Genomic DNA, 27545 nt, shown 5'->3' with positions numbered 1-27545 from the left:
TCATCGTTGTAAGCAGGAGTTGTCAGCAGAAATGTCACGCTTTTCAATTGGTCGAGATAGTCGTGACGTCACAGTGCGCGAATATCAAACGGGCCATTGTACTTTGGCTAGTGACCATGCAACCAATTAAAGGGATGGTATAGTGATGCTCCAAGTAAGAGGGACTGAGGTTAGTTAATTGCTTAATTGACCAAGTAGCCTATTAACCTTTCTAGTCAGACCAGATAAATAAATAAAACCGAGTATGAAATTGGTCGAGTTGGGGAATCGAACCAGGGCTTCCAGAGTGCAAGACGAGCACGCTACCACTCCGCCATGCCAGCTCGATGGTTTGGAATGAACAAAGGCGCGTCTAGTAAATACGGTGTCTTCGTTCACTCCTTTCTTCCTCCCTTCCCGTTACGGCGAGGTTCAGGGGTCCATCGAGGTATGCGAGACAGATACATTTCCTTTCCTCAAAAACCAATTTAGGACGAGCAAGGCGTACAGCCGAACGGGCGATGACGTTCTGTGGACTCCCTGGCAGCGTTGCAAGACGCTGTCGCCTTCCACTTTTAGAGGCGAAGCTTAACATCTTAACCACACATGAATGACACAAGCAGCACCACCGCGCTTAAGCGCCCCCCTGAATTTTTTCGACTCCTTATGTCCACCTACGGAAACAAGAGGAGGATGCCCTCGAGGTCATCCTTCGCAAAATTATTAAGCTTGCCCTTGACCTACCCATCACTACCTCAAACAGCTGGCGTATGGCCCTTGGAGTGGTGAATACTTTCCTGGAGCTTCCGGAGACGCACCTTACAAACCAGTAAACGTGCCTGTCGCTAACGAAGTCGGGTCGCCGCCTTCTTGCTCGACTCCATATCCAACACACCACTCCTATGGAAGACAGGTTTCACATCTCGGAACTGTGGAGACGCGCCCTCCATGTGCGACCTCTTCCAGCCAACATGCCACACACGAAGATCGTAATGGTGGGCGTCTTGCACGGACCGAGGCGCTAGCCCTAGATTATGACAATAAAACAGGTGTATACTATGTGGACGCCTCCCGCCTTCACCACAGGGGATGGCACACGGTCGCAGTAGTTCACAACAACAACACAGTGAGCGGCCTCCCTTTCAGAGCCCGCTGTGCAACACACGCAGAAGAGGTCGCGATTGTTCTCGCGGCCTCACATTCAGATTCAAAATACACAATCAACGACTAGCGAGGGGCCTGTCGGAATGTCGAACAAGGCTGCGCTCTTTTCCTAGCCTATCGAATCTACCAAAATCGCATACGGGATACGGACCACGCGCACGGTTACCTTATAAGGGCCCCTGCTCATCAGGGGTTGGCAGGAAACGAGGCAGCAGAGCCAGCGGCCGCGCGCTCTCTCTCCGGGCTTTTTTTATGCGTAGCATATTGCAATCACTCAGTTCAGCCCTTGGGCGCGGCCGGGCAGCCGCCAAACCACGGGACGTGACGTCACGACAGCCGGAGGAAAAGCTGGGCCCCAACTCGCGCGGTCGCGCGCGGCCGCAGCCACCACCTGACTCCCGCTAAAACAAAAAAAAAAGAAAACAAAAGAAAAAGAAAATAACAAAAAGAAGAGAAGAAAGAAAAAAGAAAGAAAGAAAACGGCTGAGCATGGTGGCGGTTGCCACCGCCCCGTTTCAAAGGGGGCGCTATATGCAGCGCATTCTTGGCTTAACCAAGCTAAGCCTGGGCATCTTTTTTTTTCCTCCCAACCCGATCAGGGGCCTGAATTTAACCCGTCTATACCTTCAAAAACGTTACAACTTACAATCAAGATAGACATCGCCTTTACCCTTGCCCATGTAAAGGCCTCAAGAAGGCGAATGAGCGACTCCTTCTCCACCTTCTCACCGATACATTGCTGTGCCCGGCAGCACTAAAACATTTTGACCCCTTCTTTAACGGCAGCTGGCCGCACTGTAGAGCGGTGTCTTCGTACACCTATCACATGGCGTGGGCCTGCCCCTCTAACCCGGCTATTCCCCCCATCCCCAACCCATTCCGGGAGGGCTGGGAGGCAATCCTGCTTGGCTGTCACGGCTTACAGGCCCAACAAACCTTAGTCGGGCGCGCCCGGGCGGCGGCCACCGCCACTGCGGTACTATACTGGGGACCTCCACCTAGTGCTTGTAAGGATCGGTCCCTTAAGGGCTGATCCAAACACACCTCCTGTCCCTTCCTAATAAATGTTTTCACCACCACTACCAGGTGCCCAAAAAATTTTGGTAGCTTTTATTTCCTTCGTTTATGTATTGGCCCTTACATGCCCCGGAAAAGTTTCACAGGAGCAGTGTCTCCATTAAAAGGTAAATCTTTTAGCCGACAACCCTTCGCCAATACCAAAAATGTTTGCAATTGGTGACCTCAGACTGTGCGCCGGTGATCGAGTGTGCTCGAATACTGGAGTGCTCGAGTGAGCACTAGTGCACTGGTGCTATGAGAAAACTAGGCATTCAATCACATGATTACTTTTAACAGGACCCAGCCAGGCCTTCTAGACATACAGTTTTAGCATCAAGCCAATCTTCGCCTGCACAAATTCCTCCCCAAAACAATGTCCGATTGGAATTCCTTGTCTAAATTTTCACCACTCGTTTCCCCAATGTCGGGAGAGCTTGCGTACATACCTAGCTTTATGGTCAGGTTTGTTATGAACAGGTTTAATGTTCCAAAGTGACCCAGGCTGTGTGGGATGCCGTTAGTGGACGGCTGTGGATAATTTTGACCACCTGGGGATCTTTAACGTGCACTAACATCGCACGGTACACAAGCATCTAGCACTTCGCTTCCATCGAAATGCGACCACCGCGGCCGGGACCGAACCCGCGTCTTTCGGGTCAGAAGCTGAGCACCATAGCCAGTGAGTCACCGCGGCGGCTAGAAATGATTATTAGCACAGCCATAGTCTAGTTAGTTTATTCGGCAGCCCCGCCGCGGTGTCTCAGTGGTTACGGCGCTCGGCTGCTGACCCGAAAGACGCGGGTTCGATCCCGGCCGCGGCGGCTGAATTTCTTGAAGGCGAAATTCTAGAGGCCCGTGTGCTGTGCGATGTCAGTGCACGTTAACGAACCCCGGGTGGTCGAAATTTCCGGAGTCCTTCACTACGGCGTCCCTCATAGTATCAGTCGCTTTGGACGTTAAACCCCAATAAACCAAACTAAACCAGTGTTTGTGACATGTAATTCCACACTTAGTAGTTTGTTTTGTAACTGTTTATCTGTGTCAGTGTATAATTTCTTGAGCAAACTTTTGCTTAACCACACTAATGTTGCTGATTCTAAGGCAGAGTACTTATTAACAAATGAATGTATCCTCTACTGGTTGGACCGATACGGTATGCAGTCTTTCGTCATTGAAGTAAAATAAAATAACACGAACTGAGATAGCTGTTCCTGTGACAACGTTTGCGAGATCTTGTTAGAAAGTGCTGATGATTTACAGCTACGAATTATATACAAACATCATACGTCGCAACGCTTTAACTTAATACTACACGCAAATGGTTTATTCTTCGTGCATGTTATCAGATGTAGTTTATGCACTAGGATGACTGGCATGTATTTTATAGCTATAGAGACTCCATATGTGCTATATTTTTGTGGCACTGATTCCCAAGCAGCACCAAACATTCTTTCCAGAACGCAGTTTCCTGGTCTTCACTAAAAAGGAAATGACTTAATTGTGTTGCGTTCTGACTGTGTGAAGTGTATGTTAACATAATAACAGCTTTTGTTTTCAAACATAAGTTTCGCTTCGAAGTCCAGCTTGCTGGTCGCAGCGAATCACACTCGTCCGATGGCTTGTCTTCGGAACTTCATAGCGGTGCTGAAAAAAAAAACAAGCCGGAAGCTAACACTTTTCATCAAAGAAATAATTGCCGGTATGCGATTTATTGGAGTGAACCACTATATTTGGCAACTACGTGAAACTTCCACATCTGTTGTGAGGAATGCAGGTCCTTAGTGGATTTACACTAATGCATTATCGAGCTCATTTAGTGCTATATATGGAACATAAAAAACCTTTCAGCTGGAAAAATCCCAAATGTTATAAGCATAAAGCATACCCTAATGAAATATAAGCGCTGTTAAACTTTTGTCATAAAACTAATCTCTGTCGGCCATGTTTACATGTTTTTACCACATCTCTCTGACGACTACTGTTCATTCACTTCAGACTCTATGTTGAATGGAGAAATCTTGAGATTATATTCAATTCTTTTTTTGCACAACAGCTTTGCTGCTTAAAAAGCCTAATGATTGAGCTCATCACGCAAGCTACGAGCCCTGTGAGCATCAGCATTAAAGAACTATTTTGTTTCCTTGAGTAGTCCCACTACGATTTAGTTTCCCTCTCCAGTAGGGACTACAGGCCTTTGGTGCCACTTACCTCCCTTTGGTTGGATGGCATCCATCCCAATCTGCGCCACAGCGGCCAGAGGAGGTCGCTCGTGAGCTTTTGTTGGCGACCTGCCGTTAGCTCATTGCCGCCTGCGTAAGAGATTGAGGATACATTGTCATAGCCTTGTCATAGCGTTGTCATAGACTTCTCATGCCTTGCCTGTGCTAGCATGGAAATGAACGACGTAAGCGTTCAAACGGCACAAGTGCTAAGCATACGCAACCTCAGCTAAGCACTGATGAAGCTCTAACCTTCAAAAATAAGAACCAAAAGGTTCTCAGAAAGCTTTTCGCGGACAATAATTACGTGCAATATTTTTGCCCATATCAATGTGTACTCAACATGCAGCGAAGTCTCTTGCATGAAGGCCTACCGGGATTTTGATTTAAAAACCCGTATCTTCTGCGACATAAGGAAAAGTCATTTTCCAAAAATGGAATGTGGCACATTCCCACTATTCTTTTTCCGCACGTGACAGAGAGCAAACTTGTTGCAGTTTTTTTAGCATGGAATGCTTTCTGGTCACATTCTCGGTTATCTCAGATGCATAATGCTCAGGAAATGCCGAAGCAATTGACACCTAAATAAAGAAAATACAGGGCTCATTTGACAGCTTTTCATGCGAGAAGTGGAGCTCTTCGTTCCAAAGTATTGGCGGAACGGACAAATTCATATGACGCAATGGCTTTCGACGCTGAGATGAAGTCGAAGCAACGCTATCGTGGAGTGAGCAGCTGGCCGGGCACCTTACTAGCCACAACTTGCGTGCAGCGCTTGTACTAGGTGCAGTCGCACATACTGCGCCGCTGGTTGGAGAATTTCGGTAGGGGGCATTGGTGACATATGAAGCTGCATACACCGTAGGATTCTGGTGGTCATAAGCGCAATAAAGCAAGAATTTAAGGTGAAATTATTCGTAGAATAAAAAAGGTGTTTTAGCTTGTAATCTTCCGCCGAATAGGATTACATCAGAGACCTTTCAGATGTATACTCTTCAAGCATTTATGTATTTTTCCATACAAATAAAGTATTTGATGAGAAACTGGGAAGTGCACAGATAGAAACTAATATAAAAAAATGAAAACTCATCTGTGGTGAAAGAGAGATCTCAGGCGATATAATTATTATTAATAGATTCAGGAATGTGGAAAAGAGCAGCCCAGCTTGGGTTAGAAAGGCTGTTGTATGATAAAAATACGGCACAAATTCAGTGTTTGCAATGAAGTGATGGGCAGTCAGTAGGCTTGCAAAATGGCGCATGGTAGCACGAATGATCTAACAATTTGTTTAGAGGGAAGTGGTCAACATTTTAATCATCGAAAGCGAAGAGCGAGCTTGAGTGCGGCGCTGAGACAAACGGAGAAGAAGCGATGGAAAGCGAAAGTTTTCAGGCAATAATACCGATTGACGGAGGAAAGCTGGATTGTTCGCGAATAAATACTGATGCAAAATACAGATGGCATCGGAGTCGGCGGAACACCGCTCTTATAATTAGTCACTTTGCCAATACATAAGATAAAGACTGGTTTTTAACGCACTGACGCTGGTGCGTCTCTTAATCTTTTAAAAAATTTTCTAATTTCTCAAAATAAACCGCAACGTTCCTGCAGGAAGCAAAGGTTATAACGACCTGAGCCATCACAAGTGGAAAATTATGTCGTGTAAATCTCGCTCCCAAAAATTAAATTGCTAAAATTATTCTTCATGTTCCCAAGAGTAATTGCGAAATAAATTGGTAAATTGGTTTTTGAGGATAGCAAATGGCGCAGTATCTGTCTCACATATCTCGGCGGACACCTGAACCGCGCCCCAAGGAAAGGGAGGGAGGTGGGAGTGAAAGAAGAGAGAGAGAAAGAGGTGCCGTAGTGGAGATGGATGGAAAACTTTATTGAGCAAGTGAGTTTGGACCGTACAAGGTCTCAGGGTCACCGCACAGCCCTCACATTACGCGCATGTGTCCAGGCCACGTAGGGCCATGGCACTGGCACCCCGGTTCACACAGCGAAGTTGCGCGTCCGGGTCCTGCGACGCAAGGAGGGCCTCCCATTCCTCCCATGTACCGATGGCGGGCTGTCCCTGCGGGGGAGGATCGGCAGGGCAGCCGAAGAGGATGTGGTCTAGGTCTCCGGAATAATTTCGACCACCTGGGCATATTTAACGTGCACTGACATCGCACAGCACACGGGCGCCTCTTGCGTTTCGCCTCCATCGAAACGCGGCCGCCGCGGTCGGGTTTGAACCCGGGTACTCCGGCTCGGTAGATGAGCGCCTTAGCACTGAACCACCGTAGCGGGCCGAAATAAATTATTGATCTTATGGCTCGCTGGGGAAGTGCAAGTTGTTTTCTTCAAGTGATTATTTGTGGAACAGAAATGTGCACAGATTGACGCGAATAAAAAAAGCAAGAAGAAATTAAACTGTAGTGAAACAGTATTTTGAGGCGATATAATTTTTAATAAGCGTTTCCGGATTGTGAAACGAAGCAGTCCGGCTTGCGCTTCACGCTTCATGGCATTGATTTTTTTTTTCAGAAATTAGGTACAATATATAAGGTGGTAATACGCGTTAGAACATAAGGCAGAAAGGAGGTCTATTTTTTCTGCAAGGGAAGTTAGAGCAGTCAGGGAGAACGCTTAAGCGGAAGCAAAGCTCCCTCATACTCAGTAAACCACACAAGAATAAGAAAAGTACCTAAGAGAAGGCTGACTGCGAGCCCTCCAAAGTACGTGGCACATGTGCTGAAGAAGCTGCTCCAGTGTGAGGACAGCCGGAATAATGGAAACACTTGGGCCGATCTGCGCAAAACAAAAAATAAAACTTGCACTTGCTCGCAGAGCATGTCTTGCGAGCACAAGGCAAGAATGTGCGGTACGAGTGTGTTACAAGCACATAAACTGTATTTTGGGCGAAACTAGGCACCTCAGCTCAATTGAATTCAAGTTTATTTGCATCTATACATGTACAGATGACGGGAGTACCGACAAAAATCCAAATGAATTCGGCTCGACGGGGTCTGTACCCCGTACAGAAATGGCACTATAGAACTGGCACTATGTACACCTCGAAGGTTTAATAGGTTTTTTATCAAAGTTAATTCCTCCAACACAATACTTCATGAAAGTTATTTACGACTCTTTATTTTGCGGATTATGCCCCACGCATCCGTACTGCATGGGCGCTGTTCCACAGACTAGCTTTTTGTATTACTTCTATGCAGTGAATGGTACAGATAAACACAGATAAACGGAGTGAAGTAGCAGAGTTAGTTACTTATTATCTTAGATACCTTTACACGGCTTCGTTAAAGTTAAGTTTAATGACGAAGATTTACTGACGCATCTATGAACACCGTTATATTTTTTCTCTCACCTAATAATATTGACACAAATTTCCAGCACTGTCGGAGACACACTTTACGCACCCAGCGGTAAGCCTTCTAGGCTTATCAAACTTAGCTATCCTGAAGTAAAACCTCTCGGTTTTCAATGAAGAGGGACTCCAGCGCAGTACATGACACACTTATCGGCAACAGCACTGGGACGACTACATCTTTCCAGTACCTTTCCGCGTGGGTGCTGAGGGTGGCATTTCTGTTTCCTGCAGCAACCGTTGTGGCGTTTTCTGCGCAGTACTCCAAGCTGACGGGCATTCTGTCTTCTGCGACGCCGACGTTAACCCTGACAAACATGTGAGCAAGCTGGTAGGCCGCCATGAGTAGCGTCACAAAGCCGGCACCCTGCGAAAGAGTTGAACACTCCTTCTACAAAAGGAAATGTTTTTTAATAGAAATAGCAGAAATCGCAGTTAACCTGCATCGTTAGATTACCACGTTCTAATGACAAATAAGCTATTCTCACTGAAAACCAGGCTATTAATAGAGAGAAAAGATGATCAAATAAAATGCAGTTGTCGCCACCACCAGTTGTGCTTGCAAGCAAATTATGGTGACTTGAAGGCCTTTTTCCGATCGCAGATGCCTGAGGCTAGACTACTTCTCCAAGCCCTTTCAAATAGCGATCTCAAGGTGCTTTTCAGCATTGACGTCACGCTTTTCTATCAAATGGCGAGATGGCGCGATCAGCTTTTAATAAAATTCGATATGTTATCCAAAATGCCACTTGAGCTGCCGAACAAACATGAACATAATCACAAGTTGCTGTGGACCAAAACTTTTGCTAGAAACAAAACTTGGATACTGCTTTCTTCACTGCACCATAAATGTAGTGACGTGTGCGATTGCTTTGAAGTTCGCAGCAAACGCTACTACTTGCATGTTTTTGACAGCTTATGCCGCTAAGCCTTTTGGTTAGTAGGTGTACCACATCTTCTGCCCCTTCCATTTGAATGTCACTCACTCTCAGACACACCCAGGCGTCAACAAGACCGCTAACAGAACACCTTCCACAGCTACCACTGGGCCACAAAACTCGGCGGATAAAAAGCGAGTTCTCAGAAGTCTGGAGAAAAATTCACAGGATGATTACCACCGCGGTTAACGAGAGATTCAGTTACAACTGTTAAGGTAGTGGTACTTTACGATATGTTGCGGTAGAGCACGTGAGAGTGACGTACCTCACATTTGTACCTCACATTTGTATGGTTCTAGGGCGCGCTGTTTAGTTTTCCACGCATGGTCGTTTTTCGTCTACGTCGGTTCTAATGTGCTGCCAGCTGTATATCTTTCTTTTCACACTTTGGTCTGGTGGCAAAGATGAGGTTGTTTGTGCCATACGCTGGATATTGACCTCCACGTCAAGCATTTTCTGTTTCATTCCCTCTGCGTACGGCAGTCGTGCCTCTGGACGTACCTTGCTGTTGGCGAACGGGACGGTGAGGCCGAGTACGAGAAGTCCCACAAATGGGCCGGTAATGGCCGCGTTAACGGCCATGAACATCTGCGACCATAAGATAGCACTGAGCACAGTCGAGCTTAACATAACCAGATGTTTATGTAGACAAGCGACATCTAGGTTATGAGGAAAATTGAGCATTGAAATATCAATGCAGGGACGTTCACAACTTTCGCACCCATGAGGTACGACCCCTTGACCAGGTGGCGAGCCTGAGGACAGTATGCTCATCCACAGGAAGCCATAGCTACCAATTTACGATTTTCAGCCAAATATTTAGCAGGTGTCTGCACTCATGTGTTTGCAACAGGCCACGAGTCGGCGGCCAAATACTGAGCTCTGAGACAGCACATAGAAAGGGGCTCAAATGCACGCTTCTTAGGCAGCAATGGCGCGCGGAACACCGGTTTAAGCGCACGTCCACTCCCATTAAATTGTGCATTAAAAGTGCGCATCGGCGCGCGCTCCGCTTCCTCGTATGACGCTACTTGCAGCCGCGTTTTTACCACAGTTACTACGCGTGCGGAGGGAGGGCTATATAACGCGCTTGCCTACACCGTTATCGTGGTGCTCCCAGTGCACTGCGCACGAACTGCGACAGCCATGACGTCAAACAAAGCATAACTGCAGCTTTTCGCTTGTATATCCATGCTTAACCAGAGCTAAGCCACTGCCAATTTTTTTGCATTGTTAACATCGGGATCACTGAGCCTCGAGAAGGAAGAGGGTACCACTTCCCTTTCCAACCTCCATAGAGCCCCTAATTTTTGTAGCGATAGCTACACTACGCCAGTAGCTTCGCGAGGTCAGCGTGGCTACGCGCTGAGCCGTGGCACTACCGCTACGCCAGCTGTGCGCATGGGCGGAGTGACGTCATAGCGCACAGCATTTCGAGCCTTCAGCGTGGCGGTGCCGTGGCTGGTCACGTGGTTGGTCACGTGGTGCGGAGCAGCTGCCGGTGGCGCGGCATGCCGGCGAAACCGAGTAGGGGAGTAATGGAGAGGAGGAGAGGGATCACAGGAGAGTGAATCCTCGTCCAGGCACGAAGGTGAAGAAGGAACACCCAGCGAAACGCAGCGTCGAAAGACTAACTTTGCAATTCGACTGAGAGAGTTCCACTCGGCCAGCTGTAGCTTATATAGCGTCACTCCAGGTTTAGCCAGAGCTAAACAACAGCCAATTTTTCCGGCAAGGTTTCAGCCTATTAAATGCAGATTAAAGACGAATTTAAAAAATACTGTCAGAAATCTTTGAACGTCGGCACTTGAGTCAACCACCGTGCGAAAATTTCCAGTAGACTTCGCAGAGCTGGAGTAAGCGTTGATATTATGGTCCAGGAATGTGCGCGGAAATCGTGTTGTCGCGAACGTTGTAACAAGAGTGAATAGATAAGCGCCCCAGGAATCCTGTAGATCATCCCGGCGAAAGGTGGAAATGTGCGCGTATGTTTTCAGTGAACAAGTTTCGGCATGTGTCAAACGCCAGGAGACAATAGATCCGGGAAGCGCTCTACATCACCGGCAACGATGACGTTTTCATAGGCCTACTTTCGCTATCAATGAGCACATATGAATTCAGTGTTATAGCAAGTGGTAACAGTTTAATGGATGTAGGATGCATATGCGCATACGAATCGATAGCATCATCCTAAAGGCTTCAATGATGTCTCAAGCAGTTGCGTTCAGGAAACATCGGTAGCGCTGGACAGTGCGATTTCGTTTTCCTGAAAGTGTAATTCCACAGCTTCCAGTCAAGCAGCGCCTCCTGGCTACGAAGAGCAGTTACTTTACAAAAATGGCAAATGCACAATTAATAGCTCTCATTTCCATCGGCTTTGTGAAACAATGCTTTAGCTCTGCGTTTCCAGGAGCGTAATAGAGCAGGTCGAATACACTTGTTCGAAAGAAATTTTGTTTTGTTTCTCTGCTTTTACACGAAGCTTTAGCACCCCACAAGCATTCGCCGCCTTTCCTGGGCGTGTGTTGCCTTCAAGGTTGTATTTTGGGATTATTGTGAGCCGAAATCACCGTTTCAGAAGTTGTCAACGAGCCAGTAGGCGAAACCTAAAGTGTGGGTAATGTAACGTTGAGAGATCAGAACTATGCTTCCTCAACAACTCGACACTGATAAAGCAGCCGAGGTGGTGAGAGCTCCGCTGTAATACTATTTACAACGTAACAACAAATACGGTGTCAGACGTGAATTCATCGACCACAGTTCTGCGCGCAACAGTTAGGTCAGCGCGAAGCCTGCATAACACGTGCCGCGGTTGAAGAGGCTCTTCAAACTACTCTGAAACTTTCTGAAGACTGCCGACCAAAATAATGCAATTCAGACCGGCCAGCATGAAATTTTGTTTTAGTGAAGACGAAGATTTTCTTGAACAAATTCTTTTTTAAGTGATTTTTTTTGTTTTTCTCATCGCGACAAGAATTATTAAGCAATAAAGTCGAACCACCTATAACAAACTGGAAGGGGCCCGGCGAATAATTCGCTATAGCCATAACTTCGTTATAGCCCGTGTCGACCGAGCTTCCAAGGGGAATCATCATTAATTCTTTATATAAATTGTTTCGTTCAAAAACCTTTTTGTTATAATGAGGTTTTTTTATGTAAGATTTTCATCGAGAACCACAGTGTCCACTCTAACCACATACGAGAGTGTTTTACAAAGCTCTTAATCTAAAATTCATAGGGTGCGAGATGTCTCGGCTTGGTGTGAAGGCGCCAGAACGCAGATAGGAATCCGCGATGGACACGTCCCAAAGAGATGCCGGGAGTCAACTGCGTCCTGAGTGGAAAGACAGCAAAGCAGACGTGTCCAATGTAACGTTGGCACTGCTGAGAAATCGGTTTGGCTTGAGCAACTGCGGATACTATCTAGTAGAGGACCGCAGGTGACAACTACGGGTATTAGTTCATACCGAAATGCCCCGATATCAGGCTAAATTTATGTTTCGTCGCCGTTGAATAACACCATATGCCGGGTAGTTGGTTGCGATCCATATGTATGAGCAGCGCGAACACGAAACAGGAAGAAGAAGGAGAACATAGTACTTCTGTATGAACAAAAACTTAACCCTGACTTATACACGGTGTGCATATAAGTGTGGGCTCAGTTTTGTTCAAATAAAAGTTGGAAGTTCAGCGCCCTATACTATCTTCTCCTCCTTCCTGTTTTGTGTTCGCGCTGCTCATACATATGGATCGCAACCAACTAGCCCCGCAGATGGTGTTATTCAAGTGGCGACGAAACATAATTTTAGCCTGATATCGGGGCATTTCGGTATGAACTAATACCCGTTGCCGTCACCTGCGGTCTCTACCTCGCACCTCATACCATACGCAATCTTTGAAATATATCACTCCCACATTACTCAATAGTTTAGAATCGTCGAATTTCAATCCAGCATACGAACCTAAACATAGCATCAGTCTGTTTTGTCGGCAAAAATTATTATAGTTTTCTTAGATCTTGTAATCTGAGGCGTTTTCTGTGCTGTAATTATTGTACACATGTCCGTTGTAGAAATTTACTGTTGCTTCAATTTGTTACATACTGTGTCCAGAATGTCCAACACATTGTACTTCATCTGTTTTTTTCTTTGTTTTTCTTTGGAGGAGAAATTTAGAGGCCCGTGTACTGTGCTATGTCAGTGCACGTTAAAGAACCCCAGGTGGTCAAAATTTCCGGAGCCCTCCACTACGGCGTCTCTCATAGCCTTAGTCGCTTTGGGACGTTAAACCCCATAAAACCAAACCAAACCAATCTTTGTTTTTCTTTTTTTTTCTTTTTCTGAAGCGTTACAAACTATTGTTGCCTTGCAAGGCTGAATTTTTATTTATTTCTTGCGCTTGAACTATGTTGCCTTTGTAATATGTATCTGTATTTATTTTTCCTTTGTTATGGTGATGTTGTTTCTGACACGCGGCAATGCCACCATGAAGGGGGCCGGGGCCCCTGTCAAGCTGTTTTTACAGCTTTTAGTCCCGGCTCCTACCTTTTCGAAAGGAAAGGAAATAAAGAGGAAATGAAATGAAATGAAATAATCTCAGCAGTTGCTCAAGCCAAACCGATTTCTCAGCACTGCCAACGCTACATTGGACCCGTCCGCTTTGCTGTCTTTCCACTTCGTACTATCTTCACCTCCTTCCTTTTTTGTGTTCGCGCTGCTGATATATAAAGATACATATTCGTCGCCACGCTTTACATTCCGTCTTATTTTACCCACATCTGTGCATTTCCTCGTCTTCTTCTTGACCTTAATGCAGAGGGCTTACTAACTCTTTGTACGTCTCAAGACCTGCAATCAGTAACTTCGTATGGTTTTTTTTTTTTTGTAACACGGAGGTGTTTAACGTGGGAAAAAAAAAAGAAAGTTGGTACCCTTACCGACATCACTGACCCGAGGTACGGAATCAGCACGCTGCAAGCCGTCATCACGGCCCCAACTGCAAAGGCTGTTCATTCGAATAAGGTTGAATTAACTTGCACTCCAAAAATGAAACTACACAGATACCGTTGCAGCATGTTACCTAGCGCCTTTATGGTGCAGTCCACGTGAACGCCGGCAATGTTGAAGAAAGGCGTCACGACGTCGAAGTACCACACGGCTGCCTGAGAATTCACCATCGAAGACACGGTGCTGCACATGAAATAAAAAGTAAAACCAATTGCAGCTAAAATTTGAGATAGTACGTATATGTGAGCAAATAACGTGAACTTACTCCTAGCGAGTTTTGCTCCGCTAAAAATGAAGAAGAGCATTCAAAACGCGGACGTGTTTTTTTAGCAATATTACTACTTCATTTCACACAGGTCACAGTAAAAAAGTAAGGCTAGGCGCTGTCATTTAAAAAAGGTCGGGTTTTTTGGCGAACATGCCTTCAAATTCTAGATTTTCGGAATTCGAGAATTTTGAGATTTTCAATTTGAGAGCAATTAAATGGTTGAATTATTTGAATGGTGTTACCTGACTGAAGCGCTTACAACACCGGCCAGGAAGACCCCAGAAAGGCCAGGAAATCCGGGAAAGTCTTGAGCAACGTAGAAGGGCAGCAACTGTCGAAATAAAAAGAGCGCTCGGATCACTACGCTCTGATTTCATGCTAAAATGCTGGGCACAGTTTTGCCTCAAATTTCTGAATTCTCGTCAAGAATCTGTCCTTCTATTTGTACCAGGCGCTAATTGGAAAGAACAGGCGAATGATTGGGTACTTCACTGTGGAACTGATGATGAACAGTCAAGGATAAAAAATTCCCAACATGCGGGTTCACGAAAATAATTTATTTCTGCGTGCTCAGAAAATGCAGTTAACAAAAAGCCTGAAATCACTGGGGAATATAAATGTTCAATCAGCTGGGAGGATCACTAGCTGACTTGTTAGAAAATAGAGGAATAAAAAATTTTCCGTCAGCCCATAGGCCGTAAACTTTTCCCCATGGTTGTACCTCGAGGTATGTCATCTTGGCATGAAAGCCACACTAGCATCTTTCTCTTCTCATGGTAGCTTCATTTACCTGGCATCGGGATAAAGTGCAATGTGAATACCTGTCGGATGCCCAAGCTGTTTTCCGTCCACAGCACAATCTGATTCCGCTTACGTTCCAGATAAAGTGAGTCGGCTATGTATTATGCGAAGCATATTACTAGAGGTACACTACAGCCCTTCGCCGTGGTTACGCGCCGTGCACACCACGTGGTACAGTGACGTCACACCACGTGACATACCACGTGACAATTGACGTCACGACAGAGGAAGCCGGAGGTACACTACAGCCCTTCGCCGTGGTTACGCGCCGTGCACACCACGTGGTACAGTGACGTCACACCACGTGACATTCCACGTGACACATGACGTCACGACAGATGAAGACGGAGGTACACTACAGCCCTTCGCCGTGGTTACACGCTGTGCACACCACGTGGTACAGTGACGTCCCACCACGTGACATACCACGTGACACATGACGTCACGACAGAGGAAGATGGGGGTCCACCTCGCGCCGTCGCTGTGGTTGCACGCCGTGCAGACCACGTGGTACAGTGACGTCACACCACGTGACATACCACGTGACACATGACGTCACGACAGATCGCCGTCACGCGCTGGGAGAGGGAGAACGATGCCATCGCACAGACACCGGAATGTCCTCGAGCGGCATTCCCGCGCATTTCGAACGCGCGTTCACACTCGGTGTAGGTGAAACGCTCGCTCCACCGGGCAGGCGGACGCGGCTTCCGTAGCAATCCAGGCGCCCACCCAACGCGCGTCTCGGGGTTAGTCGGCGTTCCGCTGTAGCCATGCCGTTGTCTTCCCCCGCGACGAAGGCTTCTAGTGGTTGTATTAAAATGACACAGTATTCAACCAAGGAAAGCCATGTATTACCAAGCCTAGCCATCAATATGCTTCGCATCTGACCAGGGTTAACCAAGTTAAGCCTCAGCCATTTTTTTTCGTGAAACCAAGGAAATTTTATGCAGATCATTCTGCAATACGTGGAATATGGAGTATTTTTATTTGCATTTTCAATGTGTTCTTCAATGAAGGGGGCTTTACGTTGCCGGTACGATCTGGTGCAGGAAGCAGGGATTATTCAGCTTACTTCTAGCTCGTGCTACTTAATCTTCTACGACATACTCCATTCCAGGTACTCGCTCTCGCCAACGCTCATTCACACAGTCGGTTTTAGCGTCATAATGGGTGAGTCTGACGGATCCACTGGTTCGCGTGGTGAGTGCGGTTTCTTTCGGCTATCGTTTTGTGTTGTATAATCTGCGGATTTGTGTCCTGGTCATACTGTCACGTAGTGGTGACTGCAGTCCGGCGAACAGAAACGCAGCGAGAATGTCTTCGAAACGGAACTCTTTATTTGGGCTGACTTGCTCCCGCAAAGAACTGAATCACTCGGCGGCGGCGTAGTAGCCAGCGTGTTCGGCGGTCGTCGAACAGAATGACCGCCGCTGTCGGCCATGCTCTTTTTAAAGCTGATAGCGAACATTCGAGATAAAGCTTTAGAAGTTACTAGAACATTCTGGCGCAAACTAGAATCGGCTCAGTCCGAATGCGATCAATCGAGATAAATCTAGGCGCGTCTTGCGTCGCAAACGAAGCGACTAAGCGGCGCGCCGGCAGCCTTGAAGCATGAACAAACAAACACTACAAACGAACGCTACAAAGATTCGCGGCAATATGACTGAGCTACAGAAGTGATGACATTTCTTGGCGTGTCGCAATACGCTGTGACGCGTCTGAGCTTCGCCTGCAGAGCTGGTTCGTCTTGATGCGTCTAGCCCCAGGCTCACGCCGACACGCTAGGAAATGACTCATTTTGTTATTGTGAGATGAGTGAGGCGCCACAAGATCATCTGTACTTCGTCTCACAGCTTGTTCACAGTAATATGGATGCTACGAGTACGAGACGGCAGTAACCTCTGGCGTATTCTCCTCTTGCGTTTGCGACCCATACACACAGCTCTTGAAGGCGCCTCCTCGCGCTCGTCTTTATTAAACGCTTTGAAGCCATGAGACAGAGTAAGTCGCCTGTTGCCGACTTTAAAACATCATTGGTTCTTATTTGGAACTGAATTGGACCAACTCAAGAAGGGATCGTAGGAGCTGTACTTTTTGCAGTGGCCCGTGACTAAATTTCTTCAAATATACATGGCGTTTCACGTAACTTGAACCAAGGATTTTAAAAAAGCGGTACACCGCAGCCCGCTGAAACCAACGACACATTGTTCGCCATCATGTGGTGCTCCTCAGAATATTTTTGTAATTGCGCTTAATTAGTTAATTAACTAAAATGAATTATGCAAATTTTCAAATATTCATTTTAGTGCCAAGACCGCTGCGTAAGGTTGCAGAGCAGGTTTAAAAACAACCGATCCAGCTTATTGCAGCATCGTGTCTCCTACGGGGTCCTTTTTTCCAGCATTTCAAAAAAGCCCGCGAAATATGAAAAAGTACCACGTGACTACGCTCGTGCGCTACGAAATTGCAGCGCTCTCAACGGCGTTTCGAGCAAACCGAGCGTGTCTGCGGACCGTGGCGAAGTGAACGGCCGCCGCGTCGCTGCGGAAGGTGCTGACGCACTATCAAGCCGCTGCTAAGGGAATATTTGAAAATTTGCATAATTAATCTTAGTTAATTAACTAATTAAGTGCAATTACGAAAATATTCTTAGGAGTGCCACATGATGGCTAACAATGTGTCGTTGGTTTCAGCGGGCTGCGGTTTACCGGTTTTTTTAAATCCTTGGTTCAAGTTACGTGAAACACCCTGTATATGATATGCTCGTACCTGCACAACGCTCTCCGCCATTTCCACATCGCAGTCCCATATAGTACATTGTAATAAGGGAGTAATTACTCATTGGCATCCACCCCAGCGCAGCCATACGGCTACAAAGGAAAGCTATACAGCTTTCTCAGAAACTTCGTAGTTAAACAAAAATTCTTCCTGGTCCGGGTTTCGAACCCCGGGGTTTCGAACCCGGGACCACCGCTTCACCGGAGCAGTCGCTCTACCAACTGAGCTAACCGGGACGGCAAGCTTATGGTAGGGCGAGAGCGAATTGATCAACAACTCGAAGTGGGAACAGCTTTCCTCTGTAGCCGTATGGCTGCGCTTGCGTGGTTGCCAATGAGTAATTACTCCTTTATTACAAATTTACTCCCCATTGGGGGTTTCCCCTAAACATTTTACCAACACTGTTCCCACTTCGAGTTATTGATCAATTCGCTCTCGCCCTACCATAAGCTTGCCGTCCCGGTTAGCTCAGTTGGTAGAGCGACTGCTCCGGTGAAGCGGTGGTCCGGGGTTCGAACCCCGGACCAGGAAGAATTTTTTCTTTCACTACGAAGTTTCTGAGAAAGCTGTATAGCTTTCCTCTGTAGCCGTATGGCTGCCCTCTGGTGGATGCCAATGAGTAATTACTCCCCTATTACAAATTTACGCCACCTTGGGGGATTCCTCTAAACGTTTGACCATATAGTACATTGCTTGCAGCTCAGAGCACTATTCGTGCCAGTGAAGAGACGTACTTACACTTCTTTCAAAAAAATCTGACTTGTATACAGTTGCTTGTTTTATTTTTTTCGCAGCCTAGAGAGGGTTAAGTTTATCTTGGAACCGGGTTAGGTCGATGCGTCGCTTCATAGCAGCTAAGACAACAGTGAGTTGACACTGTAATAGGTGCTTGAAAACGGGCCGAGAAAGAAGCTCTTATATGCTGCCTCACGTCACATCAAAGAATTGAAAAGAATTGTGTCTTTTGTTAACCAAAAAAAAATGTCCTCTTTCTTCTACTGTGCTTCAGCTGACATGACCTGCTAATATACCTTGTACAAAGAAGCCGAATATTCACCCGTACCGATAATAACTTGCATTCATGATGCAGTGTCGTTGTATACCGAATTTACTCGTTTAGTTTCTGCATCTGTCTCAAAGATATATCACCCTTACTTATTATCCTTTCTGCAATGTAAATGCGCCTTCGTGGAGAAAGAGAGCGTGGCAATGCCCAGTTCACTTCGTGAGCTCTAAGGAATAGGCAATTCATATAAAGCACTCACCCTCTTCTCACACTACAAGATTTATTGTTTGGCTAGTTGGTGGAGCATTGTTTAACAAAAAGTAAAAACAGCGTTAAATTTAACACACACCACACAGAAAGGTGGACAGTACAGCGCCCGTCCTGTCCGCCTTTCTGTGTGGTTTGTGTAAAATTTAGCAAGATTTATTTTCATTTCATAAAAGCGAAATTCTGCACACAGACTATAATTTGGTTTCTTTTAGTATTCAATATTACTATTCTAATCCATTATAAATAGGCATGCTGACAAAAAGTGCGAAGAACATAAAGCATAACTACCAGCAGTAAGGGATTCTAAGGAAGTGCTTAAATGTTTCACAGCCTTCATACTCTAACACAGAAACAAGAAGTGCATTTACTATTTAAGTAGCATGTAACCATCATGACCTAAAATAAGAGTGAAGTCAACCAGACAACCGATAATAGTTAAGCGAGGAAGCGGTGAAGAGAGGAGATAAACAAACAGCAACAGCTTCGAAAGCGCCTTCACAACACGCAATGGCGCATTTCTGCTCACCTGGTCGAATCTCTGAATTTTCCCAGCAAGGAGGGGATCGCAGCCTCGATATCTGCATGCAAGGGCTGCTCCGGCAAAAGCCGCAAGGGCGTAGAACACGCAGGCGAAGAGTGTGCCGATTATGACGGTCCTGCAGGTCACGCGTTGCATTATATAAACGTCTTTAAAACATTTTTTAAAACGTTTTTAAAAGTTATGGCCTCACACGAATACATCCGTGCACTACACGCAACGGCTGCACAAATGGGTTTGTAATCTGCAAGAAGTACTTGCAGCTGGGCTTGTTGGTGCATATGCGTGAACGACATGAGAGCGCAAAACGGCAACACGGACGAGTAGGGTAACAGGACGAGCGCTGCTAACAGCGCTAACAGCGCTCGTACTGTTCCCTTTTACGAATGCACTCTGTAAAACTGCTCAACCCTGCATAAAGAGCACGCTCCCCGTACCGTTCGCTAACTGTACCGTCATGTATGCCGCGATGTGAATTTTCTGCCATGACCAGAATTAAGATGCCTGACAGCGTTTGAAGCGTCCGTTGCCTCCTTCTTTTCGTAAGAGTTGATGATGATGATTTTTTATGACGCAGGGGCATCTGTGGCCAAAGGGCGCCATGGCACAAGGTATTTGCTTCTACTCAAGCTGGGGTCAAAGACCCATTTCCCAAGCATTTCTCCTAATTAAGCCAAGCACCATACCAGAGGAAAGCTTTTGCCCATTGTATCACCGATGGGTACCCGGCGACACTGGCGATTGAACCCCGCACCTTCCCCATGCGAGGCGGATGCCCAGACCCCTAGGCCACCTCTGGAGTACACAGTGTAGGAGTTAAGTAATGGCAACAAGCTATCTGATTGAATTCTTGACAGTCTATCAAACGTACTGACTGACACACTTTTCGCCCTTCGGTGATTAAAGCTAGTGTAGAAGAGAGCACTGTTTACTTGAACCAAATAGGAGCTTACCGCTTGGCCTCTCTCAAGGTCCTGGAAGCGAGGTATCTCTGGGCGGTACCCTGGTCCAAGCAAATACGGTTGAAGAATGTCGGCGATGTCGCTATGAAAACCGCCCAGAGGGTTTCGTCCCTCGTAAGGTCAAAGGCGCTACTGAAATGCAGAAAACGCGGAATGTGTCAAGTTGTTCGGAGCTGAAAGGGAAAAAAAAAATAGAGGACAATGTGTATAAAATCAACTTGAAAAGCCTGGCTTTTCTCCGTTTATATACGAGCTAAGTGGAACAAAAACAAATTACAGGTAAGTCCTTAAAGGAAGCGTGGCATGGACGAAAATTAATAGGACAACTGTCGTGTTCTGGAAGGTTTCGAAATCATGGCGCGACAATTTCTGTATTCACTATACAGCAAACTAGCGAAGACCTGCAAAATTTCACATCGTAGTAGTTACTCAAGTTTGAACAGTACGAAATGTGTGTCATTAGGCATGCCAAGCCACTACACTTAGCCTGCAGCATTGCAAGCGCCTTCGAGTGTAAGATTCCACTAGAATTCGTGGGCACACCGCGACCGGGGCGTACAGCTCGCTCCCAACTGCGCTAACGGCGGAGGAGCGAACTCTGCGGCGCCTGCAGACAGGAACTCTTCTCTGTCCTGCCATAGCAAAACACTTCGATCCGAACACAGATGGGCACGGCCCGCACTGTGGAGAGATCTGCGATATCTTTCACATGGTGTGGGCATGTACTCAGAATCCTCACCTTCCCCCTTCCCCCACCCCCACCCGAGAGGCATGGGAGACTGCCCTCCTCAACTGCTCCACACCGGAGTCCCAAAGGGCTCTAGCAAAGCGGGTGCGAGACGGGGCTTCGTCGTGCGGTGTCCCGGACTAAGGATACCGACCATGTAGCGGAGTCTTGTGATCCCCAAACTCTCTCTGAATATTAAAAAAGTTTTTCGTCGCCACCACCACCCGCTCCAACTCCTTCCGCACGCCTAACCATTAAGGCTCTGTGTGACCAGTGACGCGATATGAATTGGATTCTATGCGCTGCTTCTTCAAGCATTGTGGTTTTGCCACTCTAAGCGGTGAAGCGGAAAGCAGCGGGCACAATACACTACGGACAACTACTGACGTACGGACAACGCAGAAGCGCCTACTGGCCTTCTACAAAGCTTTATTCATTGAGGCCTGCACACACGCTACCGCACAGTTGTCCGTATAGCCTGCGATCACTGCGACGGATACAAGTATTTCTTGCGTCTCACCCTTCTCAGGTTTGGATTTCTTTGCAGATTACCAAAGTGCAAGTCAGGTAGAACGGTTCGTGGCCAGAAAGAGATTCTAATCTTTTTGGGTTAGTAGAGTGCTATAAGCCTGACTTTCTAGCATAGATTGAAGTGATGAAGAATGAACTGAAGAACACGAATCGTCCACTGGCAGGCAATGCAAACACACACGCTTCTTGAGGGCGCTCGTGACAGGGGTGCAATAGGGGGCGCTCGCGACACGTACTTGAGAAAGTACTTGCGAGGATCAAGTTCGCTGAGTGGCCGTGCTCTGGTTTCTCCGGCGTCGTAGGCGACTTTGGCCGCTATCAAGACGGGAACGGAGAGAGTGAGGAGCCCCTGAAGGCAGTCAGCCCATACGACGCTGCGAAGGCCGCCCTCATTTTGAAAGAAACAAGAACATATTGCGAGAGCTCTTTCAGTGCATTGCCACCAATAGCCATGGCTTAAGAGAAGGTCGCACAGTAGCTTTTTAAATAGATGTTGAAATTTTCGACTTTTCATTTATGAAAATTCGGCGAACTTTTCGCGGTGCCTGTATCAAAATATTTTCGATCTTTTTTCGGCGAATTTTATTTTCTGCAGGTTATTTACTGCTTCTTTTGTATGATATAACTTTGTATGCCTGAGCAGTCAAAAGTCACAGTGTATTTTCATCATTTCGTCATCCCGAATCGAGACACGGTACATTCAGACCAGATAGACCACTGACGCATCGCACGTTTTCAGCCCGAGCAGCCTTTATGTGGAGGCCCCAAAAAGACAAAAAAAAAACATGCCTCCGCCTGCACGAATAAAGTTTACCCGGCTATTTATTAATTCAGAAAGATGTAAGCAATGATGGGCACGCGGATCTGCGATATGGAGCTGTCCAGAGAGTGTGCCCAGTGTTCATGCGATCCGAATGGGCCTGCGAGATGGGATGTCGAAGGTAGGAGAGGAGCCAAGTACAGATGCAGTGCAACTGTTTCTCTCACTTCACACTCCTTCCTCGTCAAGGGGCGACGTGATGTCTGTGATTTTCTTTCACTTGCCTAATTCGCATCCTAATAACAACAGCATGAGACACAGTTCGGAAATGAAAATTTAGAGCACCAAATTCCTAAATCTAGCCTGAACAGACACGGCGCACAGAGGCTTGAATCTCTAGATCAGCACGGAACCAGAAGCTCAGCTAATGTATTCAGTACAGGTGCTGTCCTTGTAGCATAGGAAGTGATTGCCGGCGAGAAGGTGTCCACCAAAGTATTGAATAGCACGAACCGGCCGAGCCATCGTCGGCTTCAGTGTGGGCACACATCTGTTGAACTAAATGGGTGAGAGGGGGCAAAGTTATGGCCGTTATTTCTTCAGAACAAAGCGAAGTAGAGAATTTGTTCGCTCCATCCCATTAGTGACGGGTATGCTATGCTATATGTCGTTTATCGACCCGAATGTGCATGTGGGCTACGATGCACGGCGCAGTCGAAAGCTTCATTTAATTTTTACCGGCGGGTGTAGTTTGCTTCTCAGGGAGAGGCTCAATCCTAGATGAGGATGGTGGGCTAAGCAGGTTGCTGAATAGTGTGGCCACCACCACGCATTCAGTCCATTTAACGATAACAGATATGGCAGCGTAGATTGTTAGGAAATTTCGTCAAAACCGTCAAATAATCAAACAAATATTTCTAACTGTTTCTTGCGCCGTAATTCCGGCTGGCCGCTGAGAGGAAGTGACAGTTCATAGTGATTCACGTTAAGGTATATTCAGCCCCAGCCTACCTAATGAGCACCGGTGAACAATTTTACCTTCGTATAACCTTCGCATATTCACCATTGCTGTGTATCCTGTTGCTGTCATTCCAATGGCGACGGAGCACCACGTCGCCGAAACTTTGAACACTGGAAAGAAAAACAACAAGCCTTGCGAATTTTTCCTAAAACGTGTGGCGCTGGCTTGTTCGTTGCACGGCACTTGGTGAGGGCAGTTCTGCAGCCACGTATTGTTTAGCAAGCCCAGTTTCAACATCTTACAAGAGCCCAATGGGACCGCCTTGAATCCGTGAACCGAGAGGCTGTGAGGACCATTACATTCCTTCCACGCATCACACCGGTCATAGCTTTGCAAAGGATTGCACAGCTCAACGCCATTGATGAGCTGGTGCAGCAGCGCCGTGATGCTCGCAGCCTTAAGGCTAGTCTATCGCACTCCACGCACGCACTGAGGTCTTATGCAACGTCACACTTCATTCTTCAGCCGCCAACACCAGTTATTCCCCTATGGAAGTTTGTACAGCTCTGCGACAACAAGCCAACAGATAATCACCGACAACATCTGCTAATTCGGCGTCGTTGCTTCGCCAGAAATTTGAAGAGCAAGATGCTTGCCAGCCTGAAGGGTCCATTGTTTTCTTTGTATACTGAAGCATCCAAGCCTGTGAAGCAACAAAAACAATCTACTGCCCGTGGAGAGCTTGCCTAAATCGAACCTCTTGGTTTCAACTTACAGAACGTCCTACGTCCTTTTTTCCTTAGCTCGTTGCAGTTCACGAGGCCGCCACAGCTATGCTCCCTGCGGCCCGCGTTGTCACTTGCACTGATGCCCTTCAAACAGTGCGGTTGCTACGACTTGTTAGCCGTTGCCCAGCAATATGTAAGGTCATCCACCGCCTCGCGGCACGCATCCCGCAGCCAGTACGTATTGAGTGGGTCCCACGGGATCTGCTCACCTCTCAGAGCCAAGCAGATTTAGTGACCCGCCTCGTGACTCTAGGCTCATCGTTGCCTCGGCTCCTTCATTGGGCAACTTTACCCTCATTTTATCTAGAAGGAAACACCACCGGCGCCGCACGCATGCTCTGATATCCCTCCGTGTGCGGTAGCCCTGCCCAGCGGTTTTACCCCTGCAGAGGACGTTGCGCTTCGGGGGTTCCAGGTCGGTGTTCCCTTCACACCTGCCGATACTCGGAAGTAGCCTCAGTATCTAGATTTCTTTCCTGAGCCTGGGTCTTCGATATGTACACGCGAGGACTTTGAAGCCGACATTCACCGCTTACTGTGGGACTGACCTGCTCTCAAGCCTACAAGGATCCGGCATTTGAAGGTAGCGGGTCTTTCTCCGCACAACCCTGCTTCATGTATTGCCTAAACACAGGGGCCGTACCATCGCTCACTACTGGACTTCATAAAATCAGCAAACTTATTCCCATTGCTTTAATCATTACTAGGTCTTTCATCACACTTTCGCCCATTGATGCCCTGAGGCAATAAATCTGGTTTTTTAAAGAGAGTGTATTATTTGGCTCAGGTTTTCATGGCAACACAATGTAGTGATTGAGAGAGTTGATGTGCTCCCCTCGGAACGTATTTCAGAGCCCCTTTAATCCACTTCAATCTATCCAATCTATCCGCACCCAAGGAAGATCGTACAGTTGCCAGTGGTCAAGGGATTGGCGCCATCCTTACTCAACGCCACCGCAGGCGCCGCTGTGTGATTTCCTGTGCAAGCTTTCTCCTTTTTTCACTGGAGAAGAATCATTCCATTACAGAGCGGAATTGTGCTTGGCGCTCGTTTAGGGCATTCAGAAATTCCGACCTTGTTTGGCCAACCGTTCACTGTTATTACCGACCACAAGACTTTGTGTTGTGGCCTGGCTCTCTTCCCTCGAGCCTTGCCTTTACCTTTACTCTAATATACATTTTCCATCCGGCAACAAATTCCATCGGCTTCACCAAGATGCATACTCCTTGTCCCATCGTTCCGTCGATCCGCGTTCCTCTACACAATGTGACTTTGACGTCTCTGTCTTGTCTATCCCTGACTTTTCCTTAAGTTTACATCAACAGCGCATGGATCCAATCCTGCGCGTCCTCATCGAACGCCTCAACGCTGACCACTATGACTCTTCTCATGTCATGTTCGTCATCAACGGGAGTACGCTGTCCTATCGCAATATGCGCCCTGGTGGCGCTGAGCTCTTGCTTGTCAGCCCACAACGCCTGTGCTCATCCATCCTCGAACAACACCGTGATGCTCCGGCCGCTGGTCATATAGGTGTTTCTTTTGTCCTGGTCTCTATCGCTCCGTCCAAAGCGATATGGCCTCTTGAAAACGCTGTCAACGCCAAAAGAAACACTCGGTTCTGCCTCCCGGACTGCTGCAGCGGATTTCCATGCCTACTGAGCCATTTTCTCCTGTGGAGCTTGACTTGCTTTGGCCCTTTCCGATGCTTGCATTGAGGAACATATGATCGCCGTCGCCACCGATTATACTACACGGCACGCAACCACGTGCGTCCTCCCGACGAGCTGCGCCAGTGACTGTGCTGACTATTCTGCACCACGTTCCACTCCCTCACCCCGCTTCCCGTCGATTACTCGCCAGCCGTGGCCGCTGCTTCCTCTCCCGAGAGGCTGACGAAATCCTTCCTTCCTTCCTTCCTTCCTTCCTTCCTTCCTTCCTTCCTTCCTTCCTTCCTTCCTTCCTTCGTTCGTTCGTTCGTTCGTTCGTTCGTTCGTTCGTTCGTTCGTTCGTTCGTTCGTTCGTTCGTTCGTTCGTTCGTTCGTTCGTTCGTTCGTTCGTTCGTTCGTTCGTTCGTTCGTTCGTTCGTTCGTTCACCGTTCGACAGAATTCACCACGTCTTACTAACGCTCAGACGAGCGTTCTTATGGAACGGCTGAACCGAATGCTCACAAGCATGCCCTCCGTTTCCGATGATCACCAAGATTAGGATGTTAGCCTACTATTGCTGGCTTTTGGCAATAACTATCCTCACCGGAATACCGCTGGGTACTGGCCCTTCTATCTCCTCTGTGGCTGAGGCCCATTACTACCCTTTGATACCTTGCAGCCCGCTGCCAACTTAATCACTAAAAGCTCCCGATATTATCGCCTGAGCGGACGCCATCCGCCAGATTGCTCGTCACAGACAGTCTTCCTCCCAAGGTTCTCAAAAAGGCTCCTGCAACAGTCGCCACTGTGATGTATACTATTCTAAAGGGTTCCTCGTACTGTTTTGGCTCCCGTACCGCTGTGTACTTCTACCTTGTGGGACCCGTTACACAGGCCCTTACCGTGTTTTACGCCCAGTGACCGACATGACCTACGAGATTACACAGCTCCATCCCAATTCCCCGACCGCTACACCACCTCCTAAAATAGTGCATGCGACCCGCCTAAAGCCCTATGACTTCCACTCCACATCGTCCGCCTAGTACTCACCGGGACTGTGACTTTGCAGCGGGAAACTGTGTCACCAGTCGACGACGAACTCACTATCGGCGCTGTTGAAGTCGACGACGCTGAAAGCGGGTGCGCATGAGTGTACTGCAAACCTCAGGTCGTTGAGTTACTCCCAGCGCTGCAGTGACCTCCCCGTAACACCATGCGTCGTTTCTTTATTAGTGTCCTATCCTATTCTTAACTTGCATTCTCTCCTGTTCACCTTTGTTTTACTTTTGTGCACTTAATCAGTGAGTGCTGTGTTTGAACTTATCATTTTTTCTTATCTCATTAACTCTTTTCTGCTATGGTCTCAGACTATGACATTGCAGTACTGAAAATGATTAAACAAATAAAGAGCATCATGTTTTTTTCCTCCTATAGGGGTACGCGTAAAACTTTGAGACTATATTAAATTTCTTATCCGTATCAGCAATAACATTGCCCTTCTTGTTTCTCAGGGTGAATATGTGATTTCTGCCAATGACTTATTTCATCTTCACCGCTGTGACGTCACCGGCAGCCCTAGTTTCTTCATGCGCTCAGAGGCTTCCATACTTAGGTGTTTCTCCCTCTCAAGTACTGACCGAGCCCGGCTAGAAAGACCTGATTAAGAAACGTCAAATTGTTTACGGGATGTTAAAGCAGATAAACCACTTTGGAGTTTCTTAATCAGGTCTTTCTTCTCCAGAAGGAACTTTCCAGCACCCTGTGTA

The 27545-nt window shown here is 47.2% G+C and overlaps 1 protein-coding gene across 1 annotated transcript in view; it reads right to left on the bottom strand.

Moving 5' to 3' along the window:
• Nucleotides 1-3433: 3433 nt before the first annotated feature.
• LOC149336784 (sodium-coupled monocarboxylate transporter 1-like) overlaps nt 3434-27545 on the bottom strand; it is a 52729-nt gene continuing 28617 nt past the window's right edge. The window contains exons 5-16 of the mRNA XM_089554772.1: nt 23443-23510; nt 21856-22007; nt 20353-20493; nt 19388-19517; nt 14246-14334; nt 13809-13918; nt 13666-13733; nt 9231-9317; nt 7983-8158; nt 7114-7217; nt 4411-4511; nt 3434-3846 (exon numbers count right to left, since the gene is read on the bottom strand). Of these exons, the coding sequence (XP_089410898.1) occupies nt 3757-3846; nt 4411-4511; nt 7114-7217; nt 7983-8158; nt 9231-9317; nt 13666-13733; nt 13809-13918; nt 14246-14334; nt 19388-19517; nt 20353-20493; nt 21856-22007; nt 23443-23510 (1316 nt within the window). The 3' untranslated portion in view covers nt 3434-3756. The remainder of the gene's footprint in view (nt 3847-4410; nt 4512-7113; nt 7218-7982; nt 8159-9230; nt 9318-13665; nt 13734-13808; nt 13919-14245; nt 14335-19387; nt 19518-20352; nt 20494-21855; nt 22008-23442; nt 23511-27545) is intronic.

The sequence above is a fragment of the Amblyomma mixtum genome, chromosome 7 (assembly GCF_055824585.1).
Source record: "Amblyomma mixtum isolate Tamu chromosome 7, ASM5582458v1, whole genome shotgun sequence".
Classification (NCBI taxonomy): domain Eukaryota; kingdom Metazoa; phylum Arthropoda; class Arachnida; order Ixodida; family Ixodidae; genus Amblyomma; species Amblyomma mixtum.
The sequence above is the reverse complement of the archived record's forward strand: the minus strand, read 5'-3'. Positions and strand labels throughout refer to the sequence as shown.